At 36.4% G+C, this 22,555-nt stretch overlaps 2 protein-coding genes across 2 annotated transcripts; one reads left to right on the top strand and one right to left on the bottom strand.

Moving 5' to 3' along the window:
• Positions 1-470: 470 nt before the first annotated feature.
• On the top strand, positions 471-3,841 carry LOC113315860 (adenylylsulfatase HINT3-like). The gene is made up of 7 exons (XM_026564110.1): positions 471-872; positions 1,409-1,464; positions 1,864-1,921; positions 2,014-2,080; positions 2,656-2,711; positions 2,890-2,943; positions 3,524-3,841. The coding sequence occupies exons 1-7, from the start codon at positions 666-668 to the stop codon at positions 3,635-3,637; spliced, it is 612 nt and encodes a 203-aa protein (XP_026419895.1). The 5' UTR covers positions 471-665; the 3' UTR covers positions 3,638-3,841.
• A 9,737-nt stretch (positions 3,842-13,578) lies between these two features.
• LOC113336857 (AP2-like ethylene-responsive transcription factor BBM2) lies at positions 13,579-17,291 on the bottom strand. The gene is made up of 9 exons (XM_026582548.1): positions 16,931-17,291; positions 16,135-16,822; positions 15,879-15,961; positions 15,717-15,725; positions 15,530-15,618; positions 15,361-15,434; positions 15,224-15,274; positions 14,803-14,879; positions 13,579-14,721 (listed from the first exon to the last, which is right to left on the bottom strand). Exons 1-9 carry the CDS (start codon positions 17,172-17,174, stop codon positions 13,865-13,867), a joined length of 2,172 nt encoding a protein of 723 aa, XP_026438333.1. The 5' UTR covers positions 17,175-17,291; the 3' UTR covers positions 13,579-13,864.
• Between the last annotated feature and the right edge of the window lie 5,264 nt (positions 17,292-22,555).

Here is a 22,555-nt window from a genome sequence, read left to right on the forward strand (position 1 = left end):
GGTGTTTATCACCAATTCTATCCTTCTGTTTGTTAATTTGTTGTAGTAATACAACAAACATTTTCCGCACCGTCCAAAGTCAGTTTGTCCATCCACCTGGACAAGCAAGCAAACCAACAACTTTAATGGTGTCCATTGGGGTTGCCGTAAGGCATGTATATATTTTATACACCAGCTGTCAGCACCACATTTTCAGGCATGTATATATTTTATACACCAGCTGTCAGCACCACATTCTCGTTGATAAGAAGAAGAAAAATTTATACGGTGTGCAACTGGAGGATCATTTTTTGATTCCTAAGAGGTAGATTTTCACGGGTATTTAATAAGTTTCCCCAAAACCGGGGCGCTAAAATCCTCCGGCGGTTTTCTTTCAAAATGGGACCCCTTCTTCCACTTATCCATCCACCTCATTAACAATTATTCCCTTAAATTATTGAAATAATTTGCCATGGGAAAAAATTTGTGTCGTTTCAAACCCAACCAAACCCAACAAAAAGCAGGTGACAAACGGCCATAAATCTCTGAACCTAATCTTCCCTTCTGCACCACCAATTCTTACTCCCTCGTCGTGTCAACTCCATATTTTCATAAACAAATCAAAAAAAAAAAAAAATGCCAAGAAAAAGATTAACAGTAAAACTATCATCAAATTAATTTGACAAATGGAATCAAGAAGACTAGCAATTCTCTGTTCTCATCTTCGTCCACAAAAAAAACCAGATTTTTCATGGGTTTCAGCTTCAAATTGTGTTTCTAATGGTGGTATTGATGATACGAAGAAGAAAAGTATTAAAGAAATAGAGAAGGAGAAAGAGGAAAAAGATTGTATTTTTTGTAAGATTATTCGTGGTGAAGCCCCTGCATTCAAGGTACTATTGGATTATTATACCTCAGCAAAATTAAAATTTTGATCTTTTTTTATCTGCTTTATTGTAGTTATTAGATTGAAGTTTTGAGGGGTTTAGTGTTGAATTTCTTGTTTGGGTTTGTTTGATTTTAAGAGTAATTGGGTCTTGGAAATGATTGATTTTGATTTTACATTCGGGGTTTTTGTTTGACTCCTTGTCAGTATCTGTTATTGATGGTAGAATTTCCATTGTGTTTGATGTTCAGTTTTGGTTAAATATGAGCTTACTCGGTGGTTTATGCCTATGATTGTGATGAATTTGATGCTGTGTTGGATTATTAAGAGTTGGTTCTTAAGAATTGAATGGTCAATTTATAGTTGTCATCCAAATAGTACATTTCGATTTCGAAGTATTGGATATGGACACATTTTGTTTCAAGATAAGAGAGCAGCGTGAATTAGAAGTGATACTTGCAACTTGTTTTCGTAGGATAAAGTAGAAGTTGTTGTGTAACTAGTACATTGGTTGTCTAATGCCTATGTTTGATTATCATACAGCTTTACGAGGATGACGTATGCTTGTGTATATTGGATTTGAATCCTCTGAATCATGGGTAAGGGTACCTACAATTAGAAATGTGATTACTTTATGTGACAAGATGGTAGTTTTCTTATATTGTGTAATTGACAATTTAAAACCATTGTTGAAACCTCGAAGTAGATAATTCAGATTTATGTCATGGTGCACGTACCATGTAGTGAGAAATGAAAAGAAGAACAAAGTACTAATAACGGTTTGAAAGCCTTTGAACTCCTTAAACTCCTTGAATTTCTGGAACTGTTTGTTGAGGCTCATCTAGTGAGCTATCTCATGTTGCTTGTAGGATAAAAGCATAAAATCTTTGAAGGCCAAGCTTGTTTTAGATTAACCTTGGAACCACTCTCAAGTTTGCTGGCCTTAAATCATCTTTTATATTTTTCCTACTTATCTCTTCTATGATCTTGTTTTTCAGGCACTCCCTTGTTATTCCAAGATCTCATTATACATCCTTGGAAGCTACTCCACCCTCTGTAAGGTTCTTTTTGATTGATAATCCATAAGTTGCTATCATGCCGTTGTTAAAAGATAAAGCTAATACCATTAAATTGTAAATGTCATGCAGGTTGTAGCCTCCATGAGTTCTAAAATACCATTTATGAGCAGTGCAATTATGAAAGCAACTCATTGCGGTAGGTTTTTCAATTTTCTACAAGATTCTTTCGTTATAATTTATCATATTGTAACTGCTGTCAAGTTGCCTTTGTTATTGTTGTCTCCAACTTGAAGATTGTTCTAATTATTATCGTCCTACTAATTTGTGAGTTGCCGGTATTCAATAAATCTCTTAATGGGTGTGTTTTGTATCATGTGTATTACTGGAAGAATTATTATCGATGAAATAACTCAATTCACACGTCAAGTGAGATGAATTAGTTTTCTTTGCTTTTGGATTTAAAATGTTGCCCATTTTTGACAACAAGTACCTGCAATTAACTAACAACATATGCCATTCTGCTTGATTTAGAAGCAAGATAACAGTGAGGAATGCGTAACTTATGATTTGTGATATTGTTTGAGAGAATCAAACAATGAAAAAAGAAGAGGCTTCCCATCGGAAATAAAATGGTCCAATATTGCTTCTTTGTGATGTCTTCTTCTACTGTGAAAATGAATATGCTGATTTGGGTTTTCATTTGTTAAAACAAACAAACAAACAAACTCTACCTTATACTGACTGCTTACATGGGAAGTGTGAATACTGCAGACTCATTCAACTTGCTGGTTAACAGTGGTTCAGCAGCAGGACAAGTAATATTTCATGTAAGTCTCGTTCCTTCTATTTTGTTCTAGATTCCAAGAGTTTCTCATTAGACCAAAAGATTTACCCCTTACTCAGTTACTCAAAGTGTCAAGTCTGATTGGCCTTCATGCATATACCAGAATGCATGAAACATTAGATTTGGTTTGTTATCTAATTTACTTTGAAATTTTATTGCAGACACATCTTCATATAATTCCTCGTAAAGCAAGTGACCACTTGTGGACATCCAAGGTAAAACCAAAACCAACCCTTACCCCATGTAATCTTTCTAGACATCATTGTCATATGTGTTATTGTGGTGCTGTCGGTGACATGCATGAAATGCGTTATTCCCTCCATTTCAAAAAGATAGGCTAGTTCCTAGAGTAAATTACATATGAAACAAGCCTATCTTTTTGAACGGAGGTAGTATTAAGTTTCCGTATTTGCTGCATAACAATGTTTATAATTTGAATCTTTTACCAAATTGAGCCGTATCTCTTCGAAGTTCCATGTATCTACCGGCCACATAGATTGATTTCAGTGGAAGAGATATGGCGCCCGTTTAGAATTTGAACGAAGGCCTGACTTATGTGAGGATGTTCTAGCCATAATCTAGGTCACTCGCCATAAGAAGCTTCTGTCTACTACTTGTATTTAGTCTGGTTGGATTTAGTGTGGTGTTAATTAACTGAAAAGTCACATATGTTGGTTTCAGAATCATTTCTTGATTCCAATCATGTTGGTGCTTGTATTTGGAATAGCATTTGCAACAATCTGAAATTTCTGTACTTTCTGAAACTGGTTTCTCTAAAACTATATTTTTCTGCAGGGAATTAAGCGGCTGCCCTTAAAACTAGACCAGGAAACAACTGATCTCATTGACAGCATTCGAGAACAATTGTCATCCAAGAACCACAGCTCTGAAGAAAAAACTGCTTCGTAAGGACCTTGATTTGCATTTTGAGAATTGATGGGATCTCACTGCGCCTATTTGTTGTATCTTATGTCTATTATTGTATCAGAATTGAGTAGAGTTACTTTTTGTAATACATTCAATGACAAATTACAGATTGTAGAATGTACAGAAGATTCAATATTCTTAGGTGGTGTTTGTATTCTTTAATGAAAATTTTGTCACCCTTGTCCTTGTTTGATTGTTCTCTGTCTCTCGGAAGAGTTATGGATAACGGTGAGTTATACTGAAGATTCAAATGTGAGTTATACTGAAGCAGAGTTATGGATAACGGCGGTTCATAGTTTATACTGAAGCAGAGTTATGCCTGTGGTTCATAGTTTTATACTGAAGCAGAGTTATGCCTGTGGTTCATAGTTTTAGATAATGGGTAATGCATGAGGATTCGAACACATGCATTATGCCTGCAACTGATGCTCATAAATATTTGATGATAAAGATTAAACATTCCAAAAACCGTGATTTTGTGCATTTTTCTCACAGTGTACAAAAGATGGTAGCTCATTTTCGGATCATATTACAATTTTAGATTTTTCAGAGTTCTCTTCTTGTTTTCTTCACTCGTTTACAACTCAATAAAATCAGCTAGTGGTGGCTCTCTAAAAGAGTCACAGAAATGATACCTGCAAGTGCACAGGGTCTGTTGTAGTGAGTGTGCAAGGCAGGGTCAAACCACAGAGACTAGGGTGTATAGTTGAAGTTTTTAAGCTAGTTATCTAAATTAACAAGGCAGTAACTAAAGCAATGAGGTAACAGTGACAGAGAACAAAAAAAGTGAAATTCAGTGGCAGTGAATAAGAAACATTGAAACAAAGATAAACAAACCAAGGCTGTTAGGCAAGGGCAGTGATAAAGAAACAAAGGCAGGTCCTCCAGCTATGTTCTTGTCCCTTGTTAGTTATCAGTCAGCTTCTAGGCTTTCTGAATAACTAGATGACAGTTGCGGTTCAAAGCCGGCTGTTCATCTAAGGGTTGGTCTAGAAAGGAGGCTAAAGGCACTAAGATAATTCTAAACCTTGTAGTAATTGGGGCTCTCACACTGCAACTACTCGCAGAGAAGCTTGCTTAGTGTTTTAACAACCTAAAAGGATGTTCAATCCTAGAAAATTCAAGCACAACAAGATCAAAGCATGGATAGGATAAAAACAATTGAAATGTACAACATCATTTAAAGTAAAAACTAAACCTTGAGGCACTGGCTATTCCAGTCCTCTTGGGTGAAGCACTGGCTAGTCCAGGCATGACTTCTAACACACACCCATCATCCCTATTTATACACAAACCAACTTTCCCCAAAACAGGACCACATCAGTCCAATTAGGGTTTGGTGAAAATACAAATTAAATCAAAAAAATCCTACCTAACTCTGATAACAACCCTAATATACTAACCCATACTTCAATTAAACATGTAATCGATTCCCCCAAAAAATCCCCAATGTCAGAAAAATTAGGGTTTTAAAAATTGAAATTAAAATTTTACCAAATCTCTGAATCGAATCAAACTTCGATCCATGCTTGTAATTGGTCCTCTCTTGCTTCCCATACCGCCAATTTGACTCTAGCTCGACCTAATTTACCCACTTCACACCTAGGGTTTCGGAGAAGGATATGTGTGAAATAGGTAGAATAGATGGACTAGGGAGAGGGGAACAATGATGGGTTATCATTGTTTGACGCTGTGGTAATTATGGTGGTGATGGCGGAGCAGTTGGGATAGCAGGTGGAGGAGATGGTGGCGGACATGGAGGTTGCAGAGGAGGTGAGGGGAGAAAGAGAAGATGGAGTCGATGGAAAAGAGTGAGGGGGGTGTTTGGTTGGGTAGGAATAGGGTTAGGTACTAGGGTGTTGAGCGGATGTATCAGAATTCGATGTCCAGTGAGTTAAAGCGTTGGATCGACACATATGGATCGAATCTATCGGCTGAGATGGCAATGATTGCAGCGACCGTAGGATTCTGAGACACAACAAAACTGATGGCTCCAGATGGAGTTAGGTGCTGTAGTGTTAGACAGGAGCTTCAGAGTTTGATGCACTGTGATGAAGCGACCGTTGGATGATGGAATGGATCCAATCTGACGGTTAAGAGGGGAAACGGGTTTGGGTATTTATTTTAGGCTTAGAAAATGGGTTTGGGTTTAGGAAATGTGTTTGGGCTTAAACAATCTTGAGTCCACTTCTTCTTTAAGAACAATTTCTTCCTTTGTGAGCCCATTTTCATCCTTCTGGTCTTGTGCACAACATTCTTCGCGGTTTCCTTGTGTAATTCCTCTCGGCTTTTCACCACTTTTCTGCTCTTTTCCGCTCCGCTATTCATCCAAACTTTATTTATTACCTAAAAATGCAAAATTAGTTAATAAAAATATTTATTCTTGAAAACAAAGAAAATACAGAATATGGGATAAAATGTAGAATTAATGCACAAAAGATGAGTTAAATGCCAAGAAAAATATATAGAAATATGCACTTTTTAGGACTCATCAAATACCCCCAAACCTGAATTTTACTTGTCCTCAAGTAAAACAAAACTAAGGAAATCCTACCTATACCACTGTCGCTGGTCTCTCGAATGCATTTAGCATATGCACTAAGCCTTTTAAACCACTAAGTGTCCCTAGTGGACGAGTGAAGTCTCGTGAAGGTTTGCTTAGAACGTACCTACAAAGTTCTAGGACAAAATATAAGCTCATATTCCATCAAATGTGACATGTGCAAGACAGTTTAAGCTCACAGCAAAATGGAGATGTCAATCTAGCTATCAAAGGCACAATCCTAGCACTGATAACAACTAAAGACACGTGATAAGAGTGTAAAGTGTATCTACACATGTTTCTAGAATGACCTGAAGTTATGACTACTAATCACCAAGAGATATTTTTTAGGCTAAGAACCGAATTCTAAGCCAAGCTAGCTGTCCGGCTTTACGAGAATTGTGAATGTTCACCCAATGAGTTGGTGATATTTCAGTTTACCCGCGTTATACATCGATGGCTGCACCCTCCTTGCTTATTACAAGACTATTTACAACAAAAAGATGACTCTTTACATGACTCTTATTTACATTGATTACTCTCTTTTATTTTTGGAACAAGAGAGAACTATTGTCTTTAACATGACAAAACATGGAATAAATAAATACTTGATTTTTTATTTTTATTTTTTTTTTCTGATATTTTTTTGATTTTTTTTTTTTTTTTGAAGAAATAACTTTGATCTTTACAACATAGTGACACTTTTGATACATGAACAAAAAGAAAAACATAATTACATGACTCTTAGCAAGAGGTGGCCCTTATCGAATGCATCCGGTCAAATTCTATGGTTGCTTTTCTTAACGTATCCTCCAACTTCTATCCCAGCCAACCAAAGAACAAGCTAGTCAAGTCTCATTCAGTATTCTAAAGTGATTAGCAATCTAACTTCCTACCAAACACCTTGAAAATCGAGGCTATACATGTATTGGTAGATCGTGCGCGTGCAAGTTTCTTATCACATGTGAATTGTGCTAGAATCAGGGTGCCTAAATATCTAGACTAAGACTCCTAAAATTTACATATTTGCACAAGAGTCAACATTTCAAGGTAAATGAGCTCCATTTTTATGATTTTTTATTTTTTATTTTTTTTCAATTTTTTAATTTTTTTCAAAAAGAAGGAGTTCTTGTTTTCAATTATAACATGTAATCGTGGTATCTACTCTATACCCCCAAACTTAAACTAAACATTGTCCTCAATGTTTCAAAATATGAAAAAAATTATAATACAACATGTGAAGAGGATCATGTTGAGTAGAGAAAAAGGAAAGAGAATACCCGATTTCGGCGAAAGCAAGATTAGAACTCCGTTATTCAAGGCAAGAATCCAACATATGTCAGCCAAGAGTCACATTGGATTATCACAATATATACAAAAGAAACAAAAGATTTAACTAAGAAATTATCTCCTGGATTATATACAAGAAAATTCTACCATACATTTGGTTTTGTGGGAAACATTTGGTTTTACGGGAAATATTTGGTTTGTAGGGGTTTGAAAAACTTTTGGTTTTAATTGGGAAAAAGAGAAAGAAAGGTTTGGTTTCTAAATGGGTTATGTGGTGAAGCCCACTTAATTTGGTTTTTAAACTTTGAAGACAAAGACCAGGATTTGGTTTAAATGGGTGAGGCAAATGGATGTTTTTGAATCAAAAAGAGCCCAAAGTACGAAGCCCACAATTCAGTGAACTAGGCCCAGTTGGGTTTTCAGTTTGTTGAGGCCCAGAGTTCAGTTAAATACTAGGCCCGGATTTTGGTTTTCAAAGTTACAATTACAAGCCCACAGACAGTTTAAACAAGCTCACAGAAAGTTCAAATAAGCCCACAAACAGGGTTCAGGAGCCCAGTTGGGTATTTAACTGTTGGACTCTCAGAAATTCAAAGTACGAGGTCCACTTGGGATTGAAATTTATTTTCAAAATTTTGGGTTGGGTTCAAGCCCACAGTTCAGTAACAAGCCCAGATTCAGTTTGAGTTGGGTTTAGGGCTAACATAATAGCCAAAGGATTAGGCCCACTTGGGCTTTGAAACTGTTTTGAAAACTTTAGTTTGGGTACAACTCATAATTCAGAAACAGAAAATAATTACAAGCCCACAAAATAAACACAACTACACTTTCAGAAATTTCTACTTTGAGTTTAGGCTTACACTCTGAAGAGGGGATCCCCGTTGGGCTCCTTAGTTGCACAGCCCAGTTGGGCTTGGTTCTCAGCAACAAGCTCAGACCAGCAACTCAACAACAGCAGAAGGAAAACAGCAACAGCACCAGAGGCTGGCTGTAGCAATGGCCCAAGCACCAGCAGCAGCAGGAACTCAGCAGCAGCAGGGAAAAGAAGAAAGTTGCAGCACAGCTGCAGCAACAACAGCAAGAGCACCAGAGTCTCAGCACCAGCAACAACAAGTGGCAAGCCCAGCAGCAGCAGCACAGCAAAGGCTGGCAGCAACAACAGGAAGCAGCAGCAGCAGCAACACCTGTAGGCTCAAAAAGGGAAGTAAGTTTCTCTTGAAAAAGAAGCAATGAGGGATCAATACAACAGTGATATGCAAACTAAGATGCAAACTAATATGCAATATGCAAGATGCTAATGCAAGTTACACTAAGATGCAGTTAACCTAAGATGCAATGCAAAACAGTAAGATGCACAGCAAGTTATGCAAAAACAGCAAACTAAGATACAAGAAAAACTTCAACAAAACAGCAGCCAAGTCCCCGGAAACGGCTCCAAAAACTTGGTGGCTCTCTAAAAGAGTCACAGAAATGATACCTGCAAGTGCACATGGTCTGTTGTAGTGAGTGTGCAAGGCAGGGTCGAACCACAGAGACTTGGGTGTGAATTGAAGTAATGAAGCTAGTTATCTAAATTAACAAGGCAGTAACTAAAGCAATGAGGTAACAGTGACAGAGAACAAAAAAAGTGAAAATTCAGTGGCAGTGAATAAGAAACATTGAAACAAAGATAAACAAACCAAGGCTGTTAGCCAAGGGCAGTGATAAAGAAACAAAGGCAGGTCCTCTAGCTATGTTCTTGTCCCTTGTTAGTTATCAGTCAGCTTCTAGGCTTTCTGAATAACTAGATGACAGTTGCGGTTCAAAACCGGCTGTTCATCTAAGGGTTGGTCTAGAAAGGAGGCTAAAGGCACTAAGATAATTCTAAACCTTGTAGTAATTGGGGCTCTCACACTGCAACTACTCGCAGAGAAGCTTGCTTAGTGTTTTAACAACCTAAAAGGATGTTCAATCCTAGACAATTCAAGCACAACAAGATCAAAGCATGGATAGGATAAAAACAATTGAAATGTACAACATCATTTAAAGTAAAAACTAACCCTTGAGGCACTGGCTATTCCAGTCCTCTTGGGTGAAGCACTGGCTAGTCCAGGCATGACTTCTAACACACACCCATCATCCCTATTTATACACATTCCCCAAAACAGGACCACATCAGTCCAATTAGGGTTTGGTGAAAATACAAATTAAATCAAAAAAATCCTACCTAACTCTGATAACAACCCTAATATACTAACCCATACTTCAATTAAACATGTAATCGATTCCCCCAAAAAATCCCCAATGTCAGAAAAATTAGGGTTTTAAAAATTGAAATTAAAATTTTACCTAATCTCTGAATCCAATCAAACTTCGATCCATGCTTGTAATTGGTCCTCTCTTGCTTCCCATACCGCCAATTTGACTCTAGCTCGACCTAATTTACCCACTTCACACCTAGGGTTTCGGAGAAGGATATGTGTGAAATAGGTAGAATAGATGGACTAGGGAGAGGGGAACAATGATGGGTTATCATTGTTTGACGCTGTGGTAATTATGGTGGTGATGGCGGAGCAGTTGGGATAGCAGGTGGAGGAGATGGTGGCGGACATGGAGGTTGCAGAGGAGGTGAGGGGAGAAAGAGAAGATGGAGTCGATGGAAAAGAGTGAGGGGGGTGTTTGGTTGGGTAGGAATAGGGTTAGGTACTAGGGTGTTGAGCGGATGTATCAGAATTCGATGTCCAGTGAGTTAAAGCGTTGGATCGACACATCTGGATCGAATCTATCGGCTGAGATGGCAATGCTTGCAGCGACCGTAGGATTCTGAGACACAACAAAACTGATGGCTCCAGATGGAGTTAGGTGCTGTAGTGTTAGACAGGAGCTTCAGAGTTTGATGCACTGTGATGAAGCGACCGTTGGATGATGGAATGGATCCAATCTGACGGTTAAGAGGGGAAACGGGTTTGGGTATTGATTTTAGGCTTAGAAAATGGGTTTGGGTTTAGGAAATGTGTTTGGGCTTAAACAATCTTGAGCCCACTTCTTCTTTAAGAACAATTTCTTCCTTTGTGAGCCCATTTTCATCCTTCTGGTCTTGTGCACAACATTCTTCGCGGTTTCCTTGTGTGATTCCTCCCGGCTTTTCACCACTTTTCTGCTCTTTTCCGCTCCGCTATTCATCCAAACTTTATTTATTACCTAAAAATGCAAAATTAGTTAATAAAAATATTTATTCTTGAAAACAAAAAAAATACAGAATATGGGATAAAATGTAGAATTAATACACAAAAGATGAGTTAAATGCCAAGAAAAATATATAGAAATATGCATTTTTAGGACTCATCAGCTAGTCATGGCATATGTTAAACTTTTGTCTTCTTTGCATGTGTTGTGAGATGGTGGTGAAAACTAAACTAGATTTGGGTCGTTTGATTTACCACATGAGCTTGATATGAAGATACGATGAAAGTAAGTAATACTCACATGGTCCTCTGGGCTTTCTGATGATTTATTCTTACACGGTAGATATTGCTTACAAAAACGATGCCATAAATTATTAGTATAAAGTGTAATTAATGGATTGATTTATCTTGGATGAGGCTTGATAAGCATTGTCAAAATCAATATGCATTTGATGGTTCTTTTCTTAACTGTGAAATGGTAAACACAGATCCAATTTTATATGTAACGCTGTTTTATATTTAATACATTTTGAATTGTTTTTCACCACACCGTCGAAATTACACTGTTATTTCATTATTAATGACAAAATTTCTAAAAACGATAACAAAATAAGATGAATTCCATTTCAAACACAAAACAGAAATGACCCATATCAAAAACAGAAATAATAGATATCAAAGGTGTTAATCAACCATGTGACTCTTAGGGGTAAGCTACTATTGACCCCAACACCGTAAGAACTCTTCAATCTTCCCACTGGATAAACAAGCCTCTATAGCTAGCTTTTTTTAGGAATTTCATAAATGGGTGTTCAAGCCGAAAGATGTTAAAGATACGCATTAATCGTAGGAGATGTTAACTAAATTGTCAAGGCAAATTAACTTGTGAATGCCACAAATAATTTTAAGGGCCGGCCTCCTATTCCGTGCCGAACACCTTTCTTTTTTTTTCTTTTTTTTTTAATTGTGAGGATCAAAATTATATTACTGCAAAAACAAACCTGGAATTCGACACTCCATATGATACTCTATATATGCTCATACATGCTTTGGCCCTAAAATGCATGATAATTGGTATGATACACGCATACACCAGAATAGCAAAATTTTTGATGTTCATAGCTTGTAGGGCGGAAACATTTGTAGTATCAAATTTTTTGCATCCCAAGAAATAACGAGATTATTTAAGGTTCTATCAGAATACTCTGGGTGATAGATAAGCCTGACCCTGAAAAGAAGTGACTGATAGAGACGGGAGTGCTGTTTATCTCAGAGCTCGAAATACAGTGACCGTACAGACATTCTGAGGGACGTGTGGGACCTGCCTTCGCATCAGGGGATCAGCTGATGAGGTAAGAAATTTCTTCAGAGCGGGTAGGACAGGTAAGTGGGTCCATCAGCCGAAATGTGTGACCCACTACGATGTGGTGATTGCAGATTGCAGAAGCTCTTTTAAGGACCGTATGCCACGAGGCCAGGCCTTTTCTGATGGAGTATGTACTAGCCAAAAATGAGTTAGATTCCACAATTCAGATCCTAGAAATGAGTCAGAAAAGTCAAACCAAAACCGAGCAAGTCTTCACTTCTATCTCTTGACACAACTTTCAATGTGAAAGATGTGCGAATTTGGGAAAATTACGTTACCGAGGTGAGCGTGGTAACAATAAATACTACTCCTTGTCAGCTTCTGGTCACTTTGGCAGACATATGGAATCAACTTCGTAAATGTAAAACCAGAAAATTTTTTGATTTATTACCATCACCCACAAACCCTGTCTCACTTGTGATTCAATGCGACCCTAATATTTCTCCAAATGCTCCTCCTCTCACCCTAGTTTCTCCTCATAAAACCAACAAGGCCGACTCAACTCTGGGTTAACCCTAGTTTCTCAAGAACCTCATGAAAATTTATCATATTTGTAATGTCAAAATGATCAGTTTTCTTCCATATATTTGGAAGAGAAAGTGTAGTGTTATGAATAACATCTTAAACGGATTAACTCTGGGTTGAAGTACATAAAATTTCTTTCAATTACAGTATCTAAAACATTTTTATAGTGGCTCGGTGAAAACTCTTGTGTGGTGAATACCAAACTCGCTAATTTTGACAGGAATTTTACAAAATTCTCGGAATATTAACTCTACGGTATTATAAAAGAAAGGAACGAGAATGACATAAAGTGTACAACCTCTATGATGAAGAGGAATATGTTGAGAATCCCATACAGAAATTTGCATCAAAAATAGTACGTCCTTAATAGAAGTTTCTCCAAAATTTATTCATAGGGATTAATTTTTTCTCTCAAAATTAGGAACTAATAGATCTAAGTTTGTGATTTTTAGAAATTACATCGAGGGATCCCCTGAAATAATCTAATATGGCCAAATTGTTACCCTTTTGGGTATTATGTTTAGAGGAATATGTTGTTTTTCCTTCACTGACGAAGCAAAAACCAGCAGTAAGTACACACACTGCTTTTTTAGGTCTTACTACCCCTATTATTAGATCCACATACCAATGCACATACACCAGTTAATAGGGTCCATGTAATCATTTTAGGACACATCAATCATTTTAATATCAACTACTAGCTCAATTGTTAACTATATAACTCCATTAACAGTTTTTCAAATAAACATGTGCTAAATTTGAATTTGTTAGGGTAGCTCAAGATATCTGCCATGACAGCCTAGCTAGCAGGCCACACCTTCAAATCAGGAAATGCCTATTCACTGTCATTAATATACTGAGTATTAACTTATCGGTTCAAGTTTTACTGTATTTAAAATCTGTTGCAGAGTAACCATGAACCGATGATCTAGTAAGAGTTTTAATTTACAAGCATGGCGTGATGTTAATAGACATAGTAAAAAGATAATGTACTAATTTCCGGAAAAGGATTCCATTCAACTGAAGTTCCCAAAATTAATAGCAAGTGATAATGAGATTTTGAAAAGAAAAGAAAAAAGAAACTAACTTAAATTCTTCCTCTATCACTCAATGCTATTACCTGAACTACAGCTAAAAACCTTTAGACATAGACCCTAAAACTTTTTCTAGATGATCAGAAAAAAGAAAAAGAAAAAAAATTAAAATCAGGAGTTAAGCTGCTGTATACATTCTTTTCTATTTCCCCTTTACCCTCCTACCCTTCCTATTTCCTTACTTTCACTTCCATGTTCTATTGCTATCAACCTTCATTATCCTCCCAGTTATGCATCATTCCAAACTGTAAATGTCGACGGAGCACCATGACAAACAGCAATATTATTAGACCTTGGTGCAAGAGCTTGAACTCCAGTAGGCATCCAGTTATTGCAAGCCGGAGGTGATTGTTGCGACATGTAATAAGCATTTCTTCCTTGACTGTAAGGATCTGTACTATTGGAAGACAAGATACTATCATAACCCATTTGTTGTTTCAAATCATTTTCTCCGAAACTACTTCCAGTTGGATTAGTCTGATGATGATCACTACTCATAACCATCCCCATTGGGATATAACCATTACTTCCACCCATTTGATAACTCCCATTACTTGCACCACTTCCAGTTCCACCTCCGCCGTTATAAATAACAGAATTGGAACCAGAACTATGTTCCATTGAAGAGGAATCTTGGCTCATGAGATTATGAAGAACAGAAGGTTGAAAAAAGTTATGATGGGTACTGCCCAATTGAAGCTGATGAAGATCTTGAAAGCTATGAGCAGCAACCGCCGCTTCTTGTTCTTGTTTACACCACCCTGATCTTTGTTGATTGTACGATGGATACAGCATGTTAATAGGCTGAGCTTGTTGGAAAGCAATAGTGGGCCATCCATAGTTGTTCATTCCGTTGGTTAACTGTGAAGTAAGGTTATCGCTTTCTGCTCTTCGAGCATCAACACTTGCTTCGGCAATTTGCTCAGCTTCTTTTAAACGTTTTGCAGCGCCTCCGATCGGCAATGTACTACTTTCCATGATGCTATTTACATCGTATCGGCTCATATCGAAATTTGTTACTGCATTCAAACCACGGAATTTAATCGCAGCTATGTCATAGGCCTCCGCTGCTTCTTCTTGGGTGCCTATAGTAATAGAGATTAACAAAGTTAATAATTTGGTTGACTAGGGTTAGCTCTGCTTTAGTAAGGTAGAGAGTAACTTACTGAATGTGCCCAAGTACAAATCCTTGTTCCCTGCAACCCTTCCAATTCTTGCTTGCCATCTTCCATGCTGATGGTGCCTGTGACAAATCCAGATAAAATTTATTACAAAAATCAAACAAGAAAGGAGAGCTTGAACACGAGAATCCGTTAACTCAGTACGGGAACATGAGAATGATTAGCCACACAAAGTAAAAAACTAGATGAATTTCCAATTACATGCCCTTCCGGAGAACCGATGGGGAAGAGCTCTGCAAATAACAACACATTTACCATGCCTATAAATATTTGGATAACTAATTTTGAATACCGTAACATTCATAAAATTAGCAACAAAAAAAAAGTGAAATTCTATTTTCTGACCAATTCATTTTCACAGCGAAATTACATCCCTAAAGATTAACAAACATAACCATGTCTATACCTGGTGACACCGCGATAAATTGATGCTCCACGAGAAAACCCACTGCTTTTCCTGTATATATAAAACCATTGAAAATGTTAATACATATATAGAGTTAGCATTAGAATTTCAAAAAATTAGGAATAACGAGTTAGCACCTTCTAAGTGATGCTACATATTCCTGTCTAGTCATGTTCTTCATATCTTCCAACTCTTGCTCGTAATTAGCAATCTGCAAGAGAATGATAATCAGTTAATCACATTATCTCATGGAAGCATAATACATTTTTTTAAGCTACCCATTGGATCGGAAAGTAATTAGCACACCGGAAAGTTTGTAGTGGTGGTTGATCCCCAGTATTTCAATGCAGCTAAATCATAAGCCCTAGCAGCCTTATCTTCTTTGTCATAACCACCTAAAGTAGCAAAAACAACAAAATAGAAATCAAATATGAGATGCTATATTAAGACCAAATCAAGAAACAAAAAGGAATGCCACAAAAAGGTTACTTACCCAAATAAACTGCAACAAGGTTGAATGAGACCCACATCATCACAACATACAAGGAATGCCACAAAAAGAAACCAGTTAAAAATGAATCTAAAAATAAGAATAAAATGAAAACAATTGCAAATGCGCCACAGAGATAAGTAAAGGAGTACATGCAATATATACCTTGTCTTCCCTTTCTAGTCTGGCCTTCTCTTCTGCAACTATTATCCCAAAGATGGGCTTCATATCTGCCTGTCCATCTATGCCTGCATGTATACCAAGACAAATCATAACATATTTGTGCAAGTATACAATGAGTTGAAACCATTAAAACTCCTTATAATGTAACAGAGACGGAATGGTTTTCGATCATTAGGGTTTTTTATTTAATCGCCTCATTTCTCTATAAATGAAAGGAATGATATTTAATTAAACTAACCTAGTTACCCCTCTGTAGATAGAAGTTCTCTGTCCGAAAGTATCAATTGATTTCCTTGGAACTGCTTCTACTATTGCACCAGCAGTAGGACTATCCAGAGCCGTAGTAGTACCATTACTCTTTTGCTTGTTATTCTCCGACGAAGAACTTTCAGCACCACCACTACCACCACCACCTGTTACAACCGTTGAGGCGGTCGTTACAAGCGGCAAAGCTGGAGAACTAGATTGTGATCCTGTACTCATTGATAAGGATAGTGTTTGTCCATTACTTCCCACCACACCATCACCACCACCACCGCCACCACAAGTACTATTTCCACCCTCATCTTTGTTTTCTTGTTGGGGCGGTGCAGGTTGATTTCTCAACCAGGTTTTGATCATTGACAACCCCAGAGAACCATTGTTATTATTGTTGTTGTTATTGGCAACACTGCCACCATAACCATTTGAGTTACTTAAAGTCGCGGCCGGTAACTGCAATGAACAGTTTGAAAACATGTAATCACCACTATGATCATACCCATGAAGTTTCTGCTGATCATGGTCAGAAAAAGAATGTCCTCCTAAGAAATCTTCTAACTTTGGTTCTTCTTGATGACTCAAATGATGCTGATGCTGATTATTACTAGATCCACCCATTAACATAGAAAGTTCAGAACTTGACTTGAAGTTATTGTCGCTCCAATCTGTTCAGAACAAGCATTAAAAACCAAGTTAGAAAATGAGAAGATCATTACCAAATGGATGAAGGGTTAGGGAGGAAGATGGATAGTGAGATCATGACTACGACTAACCATGTTGCTGTTGATGGTTTCTGTTAAAAGCTTCTAAGATGCCATAAGCACCGGTTGGACCTGAAGAATCGTGAGAACCAAGATCGAAACAATCACTAGATACAACTTCAGAACCGGAAACTTCATCTGAGTTAAACCCATGTCTCGAGACATTTGATGCATGATGATGAGTTTGTGATTGTGTTGGTACTACTTCTTGTGGAGATAATGAAAACCCTAACCAGTTGTTCATTGAAGAAGCCATTTTTTTGTTCTTTGTGTTCTTGTTTTTGATGATCAAACTTTGAAAATGATGATGATCAAAGGATATATAAAAACAAGTTTAGGGTTATAAGTTTGAGAGATCAAGAGTTACATTGGAGTTTGGACATAGTTTTGGTAACATTTCTTTCTACGCAACCACATGGTATATATATAAGTCTCTCTAATTCTTCTACTGGAGGGTGAAAATGTAAAACTGCAAAAAAAGATAAAAAACTCTTGGCTTTAGTTAAAAAATATTTGGTGACCCTTCGAGACTATCTTTTGAGAAACTTACAAGATTCATTGTGTTTAAGAGAGTAACCAAAACTTAATTGACTTCGAAAGAGGAAAAAGAGGGTAAAAGCCAAATAGTTACATTGTATGTGTTCATATAGATAAGGGTAATTAATACTTTGATCGAATCTTAAATGGAGGACTACCCTAAAAGTAATTACTATTTAACAAACTTATTTTCTCTTGGAAATATAAATATGAAAATATTTGAGGACTTTGCATTTTCAAAATGAATTTGAACAATAAGAATGCTTATATTGTTTCATGAATGTCATATTGTTTTATGAATGAGTGAATCTATCTTAGTTAGCCGATAAATGTACAAGTCTATTTTTGCTAATATAAAGATTTCAGTTTTCATCAACAAAATATTTGATCGATGTTATTTAAAAAAAATATTAGATCGATGTTTCTTTTTGTTTGATTATAATTTTTTTTTCAAGTTTTAGTAATTATCGGAACAGCACTTCTAAAGCATTCAGCTAAAATAGGATGTCAATTAATTTTTTTAATCACTACAATATTGTGAAGGTGAAATCTCACCCAACATGGGTGATAAGCAGGAAAATGCAAGTATTATGGCAGAAAGAAACAGAAGAATCGCAGCATTTTTCTATTCACTTCCAGGACTGTGTAGTGTACACAAATAAAACATGTTGATATAAATTTCCTTTTGACGAATGGGTTATTTTTCATTTTTTAAGTTGTTAATTAACCTTAGAAACTAAAGATGAACTTATAGATTATATCATCATCTACGCTCTGTTATCTCTCCCATATTACAAGCAGCTACCTCTCTGTCTATGCCCCCACATACACATGCACAACTGAATGAGCTGATGGCTCTGACAAAATGTGACAAAAAAACACACTAACATCAGCCCCCTCTCCACACCTATTTATTCACAAATCGGGAGAAGAGGAGGGTCTTTTCATTGTCAGTAGTAATATCTCCCCTCTGCCCACACAATAACCAAACCCCCTTGTCATTGGTTTCTTCTATAGACGGACCCCTCACCCCTCTTCTTTTGGTGTAGCTGCTTTCTTTCTGATCAAAATCCTTAGACACCCATCACTTTCTCCCATTCCATCCATCATCTTATACACTCGTACCCCATTTTTATACTATTATCTCTGTAAACTCTAATCATCAACCTGCTCCCCTCCCGCGTTGCATCCGGGGGGTTTTCTCCCTCTTCTCACTTACTTTTTCATGATGTGCCCATCACTGTAATGCTTATGCAATACCAGTTTATATGCATGCATGATATATAACTTGAGAAAAATAATACTTTAGTAATGCACGGCATAGGGGTTGCTAACTTGCGATTTGCTTACTTTGAACCCCTATATGAGGACATGAACCCTTGTCTTACGGGTCTTTAAGGCTCATTCTTAGGCATTTATAAGTTCTTTACCCTATTTAATTTAATATCAATGAATTGGAAGAGGAAATCTAGTAGAGTACTAACTAAAATTTTGAAATATTTAACTATAATTTGAATTAATATAGAAAATGAAAGAAGTGATTTTATTCTAGCATACTCCTGTAATTATATTCATATAATCGTCTTGTCTCCGCCAACTCATGCAAGATAGGTTTGTAAGATCTGAGAACTATGGCCAACTCGATCAACGCATATGTACCTGACTCTGTGATCATATCTCCACAAATTACTTATACGTATAAATGAGTATTATATCGGATGAAAAAACTTAGTTTTTCCGATGACCGAAAGTGTCATTGCTGTTGAAACTAGTCTATAAATGTTTGTATTTGCTGCTCTAAGAAATTAGAATCTTAGATTGTTTTTGGTAAAAGAAAGAAGAGAGAGGAGAGAAGAGGAGTTTAACCTCGGTGGAAGCGATAAGAGTTTGACCGTCAAGAAAGGAATCAAAGAAGGTAAAACACATGGCTCTTTCATTAAACCATTTTATACTTTAACTATTTGAAAGAAAGCCTGTACTTTGCCCCCCTGCAAAATTTACCAAATGTTCTCCTCTCCTCTCTTGGTAATGTAATCGTATAATCATGGCTTAATACTAAAAAAGATCCTAGAGAGAAAGAGAAAGTGGCCGGTGAGAAAACAAAACAGTATGTAGCTATGGTTGTAAAAGGAAGAATTTAGAGAGAGTGAAAGCAAGAAAAATGAAATTTCCAGGGGAGAAAGAGAGGGATGGTATTATGACTTTTGACCTTGGGAAACGTCTTTTAAGTTTTACTTAAACCTGCTTTTGTCGTGTGTCTTATCCTTGTAGAGTTAAAATTTTGAATTCTTTTTGGTTCAATGTTTACTGCTGGATTTTGCTCTAGTACTCTTCTACTTTTACCTTAAAACAGTGTGGTAAGAGCTTCAAGTGAAGAACTTTGTTGCTTAAAAGGAAAAAATCTGCTTTGTTCAGAAATTCGTTTAAATTTTTTTTGAACTGACTGACTGATTGACTGGCTGGATCAAAGTATCAAACAAAATAATGTTGCAGGAAAAAAATAAAAAATAAAAGCTAGCAACAGAGAAGAAAAGGTATTGTATGGTTTGGGTGCTTAATCATACAGAACTACTATTAGGTTAAACACTTTAAACAAAAAACTTATGTAGAAGAACAATAGAAAAATCATTTTAGTTTATAGTAAAGTGTTTTATCATCAACTTACTATTCTTAGTATAACAGTAACATTGGTCAAATGAAGATGGGAATCCAATAATCTTATGATCAACTGCAGGGAGGGAAGGTTCTTGATCTTTGAGTTCACATGTACCTAGCAATTAAATACAATGTGAAACCCCTGCTTATATATTCTTCTTTATGCAATCCCTGCAACAAGTTTGGTGAACTGAATATATATATATATATATGAATTCAGGCCTAACTTGACGTCCAAACTAACCAGGTCAAATGCTTACTGCAGCTCTAGCACTGAACTAAATACATATACCCCATTTTATTTATTTTATTTTTTTCAAAAGGGAAAAAACAGAAAATAATTATAGTTTAACCACGCTATATACGTTGACAGTTATGCTAATACCATCCAATAAACCCTACATGATCCCGAATAAATGAAATAAAACACTAGGTTCTAATAGTACTGCATGCGTCAACTTGTTGTAAAAATCTGTACGTGTTGTTCAACATGAAAGAAGCTGTAATTGTGGCAGTTTGTTTGTTGCAATATATAGGCTGAGCGGCTGAGCCACCACTACATTCGGAATACTAATAATGGTGGTGGTAGCTAGCTAGGGTTCTAGGGTTAAATACTGGGTGGTGAATAGCGGTAATAATGGTGGTGGCCGGATATCAAGCAGGTAACAAGCCAGATAAAATTAAGCATGATTTTGGGATTAATTAATGTTAATAATATCACTAATAAATAAAAAAAATCACTGGGAAACACCAACTAGTTACCGACTGGTGGTTGTTGGTCGGTTCATGGTCGTCTAATCTTCATTGTTAGTGGCCAACCGAGTGTGCCTAGGAGATAACGACTCAAAGTGATCCAAAGTAAAACACAATCAAAGGTAAAATTAATTAATTAATCAAAAATGTTAAATAATTAGTTAAGTTATTTTACTATTATATTCATATATATATATATATATATATATATATATATATATTCTGATGAAGGACAGTCTTTTGTATGTAAAAACAACTGTGCACATGGTGAGAATAAACGACACGACCTGCTTCAAAAGAAATGACAAGTTTTAAAAAACAAGCTTGTTATAGGGGCGGCATGGTTTATTAGAGGGGCGACATTGTGATAGTAATGTCCCTTTAGTTGGTTAGGCGATGTCCAAAAAGGATGTAAATTAACTAGATTACACTTTTCACCTTAAATCAACCAATATTAAATCAATTTTTTTAAAGCTTAATGAGTTAGAAAAAATCAAATCAATTTTTTTTTCATCTTCTTCTTCATCTTCTCTTCTCCTCCATCGACCGTAACTTCCATTAAAACTGGAAATTTCATCGTCTTCGATTAATCAGCGATTCGAAAATTAATCAAGTGTAATGACTTATATGAGCTATATTATGAAAAATCCAATTAGGTTTTTGTTTATTTTGTTCGATTTAAGTTTAATTTCTATCAGAAATTAGGGTTTTAGGTGAAAATTGAAATTCAAATTTCTGGGTTTATGTGAGTTACGGTTGATTTTAATTCTATTACCAACCGTAATTGGAGAATTTGATGTTGTTACGGTTGGTAATAGTTCAATTACCAACCGTATGTTCTTATATCTGAAAATTTTCTTCAGTTACGGTTGGTAACCATTTTTATTTACCAACCGTAACTCAATTACGGTTGGTATCGAGCATTTGTTTACCAACCGTAAATGAGTTACGGTTCGTATCGAGCATTTGGTTACCAACCGTAACTGGTTTTACAATTGGGTTTTTCCCCAAATTTAACCAGTTACGGTTGGTTACGAGCGAAATGCCAACCGTAATTAGCTCTGAAAATGTAAGAAATTAAATGTTTTTTACGTATTTGAGCAACAAAAAGATAGTTGGGACTAATTTAGAAGTATACCTGGTCATTTTAAGGCATTGGGTTTTCACTTTGTTGGTTAATTTCTTCAATTGATTGAGATTGACCTTCACTTTGGGTTAAAACTTCTCTACCATCTCCAAACTTTTTTTTTTCTTAAAACTCTAAAATATGATTTTGAGTTAATATAAGTGAATTTATCATTAACATTAAACTTGATTATCATCACTAAACTAGGTTATCAATTATGAGGGTTAATTTGTCATTTCCAGTTTTTTGATAAGGGACACCTTGAATGATCATTGAATGACCCTTTTTATCCCATTAGAATACCGCCCTCCTAATAAACCATGTCGCCCTATGATAAGCTTGTTAAAAAACCGCACGTGTCTAGAAATTCTTATGATATACGGTATGATTTCTGTCGTCGAAAAATACTGGTAGCCAATTCTATTGGCTAGGCTAGTCCACTACATGCAAGAAGTTAGGGCTCGTCGCTTGCCATGAACTCACTTACATGTCAGGTGCCAGAGTGGTGGAACTAATCCATTTGGTTGAACAAGAACAAACCAGTGTTTTGGTTCGATACTAGACTT

Source organism: Papaver somniferum, chromosome 1 (genome assembly GCF_003573695.1).
Source record: "Papaver somniferum cultivar HN1 chromosome 1, ASM357369v1, whole genome shotgun sequence".
NCBI lineage: Eukaryota > Viridiplantae > Streptophyta > Magnoliopsida > Ranunculales > Papaveraceae > Papaver > Papaver somniferum.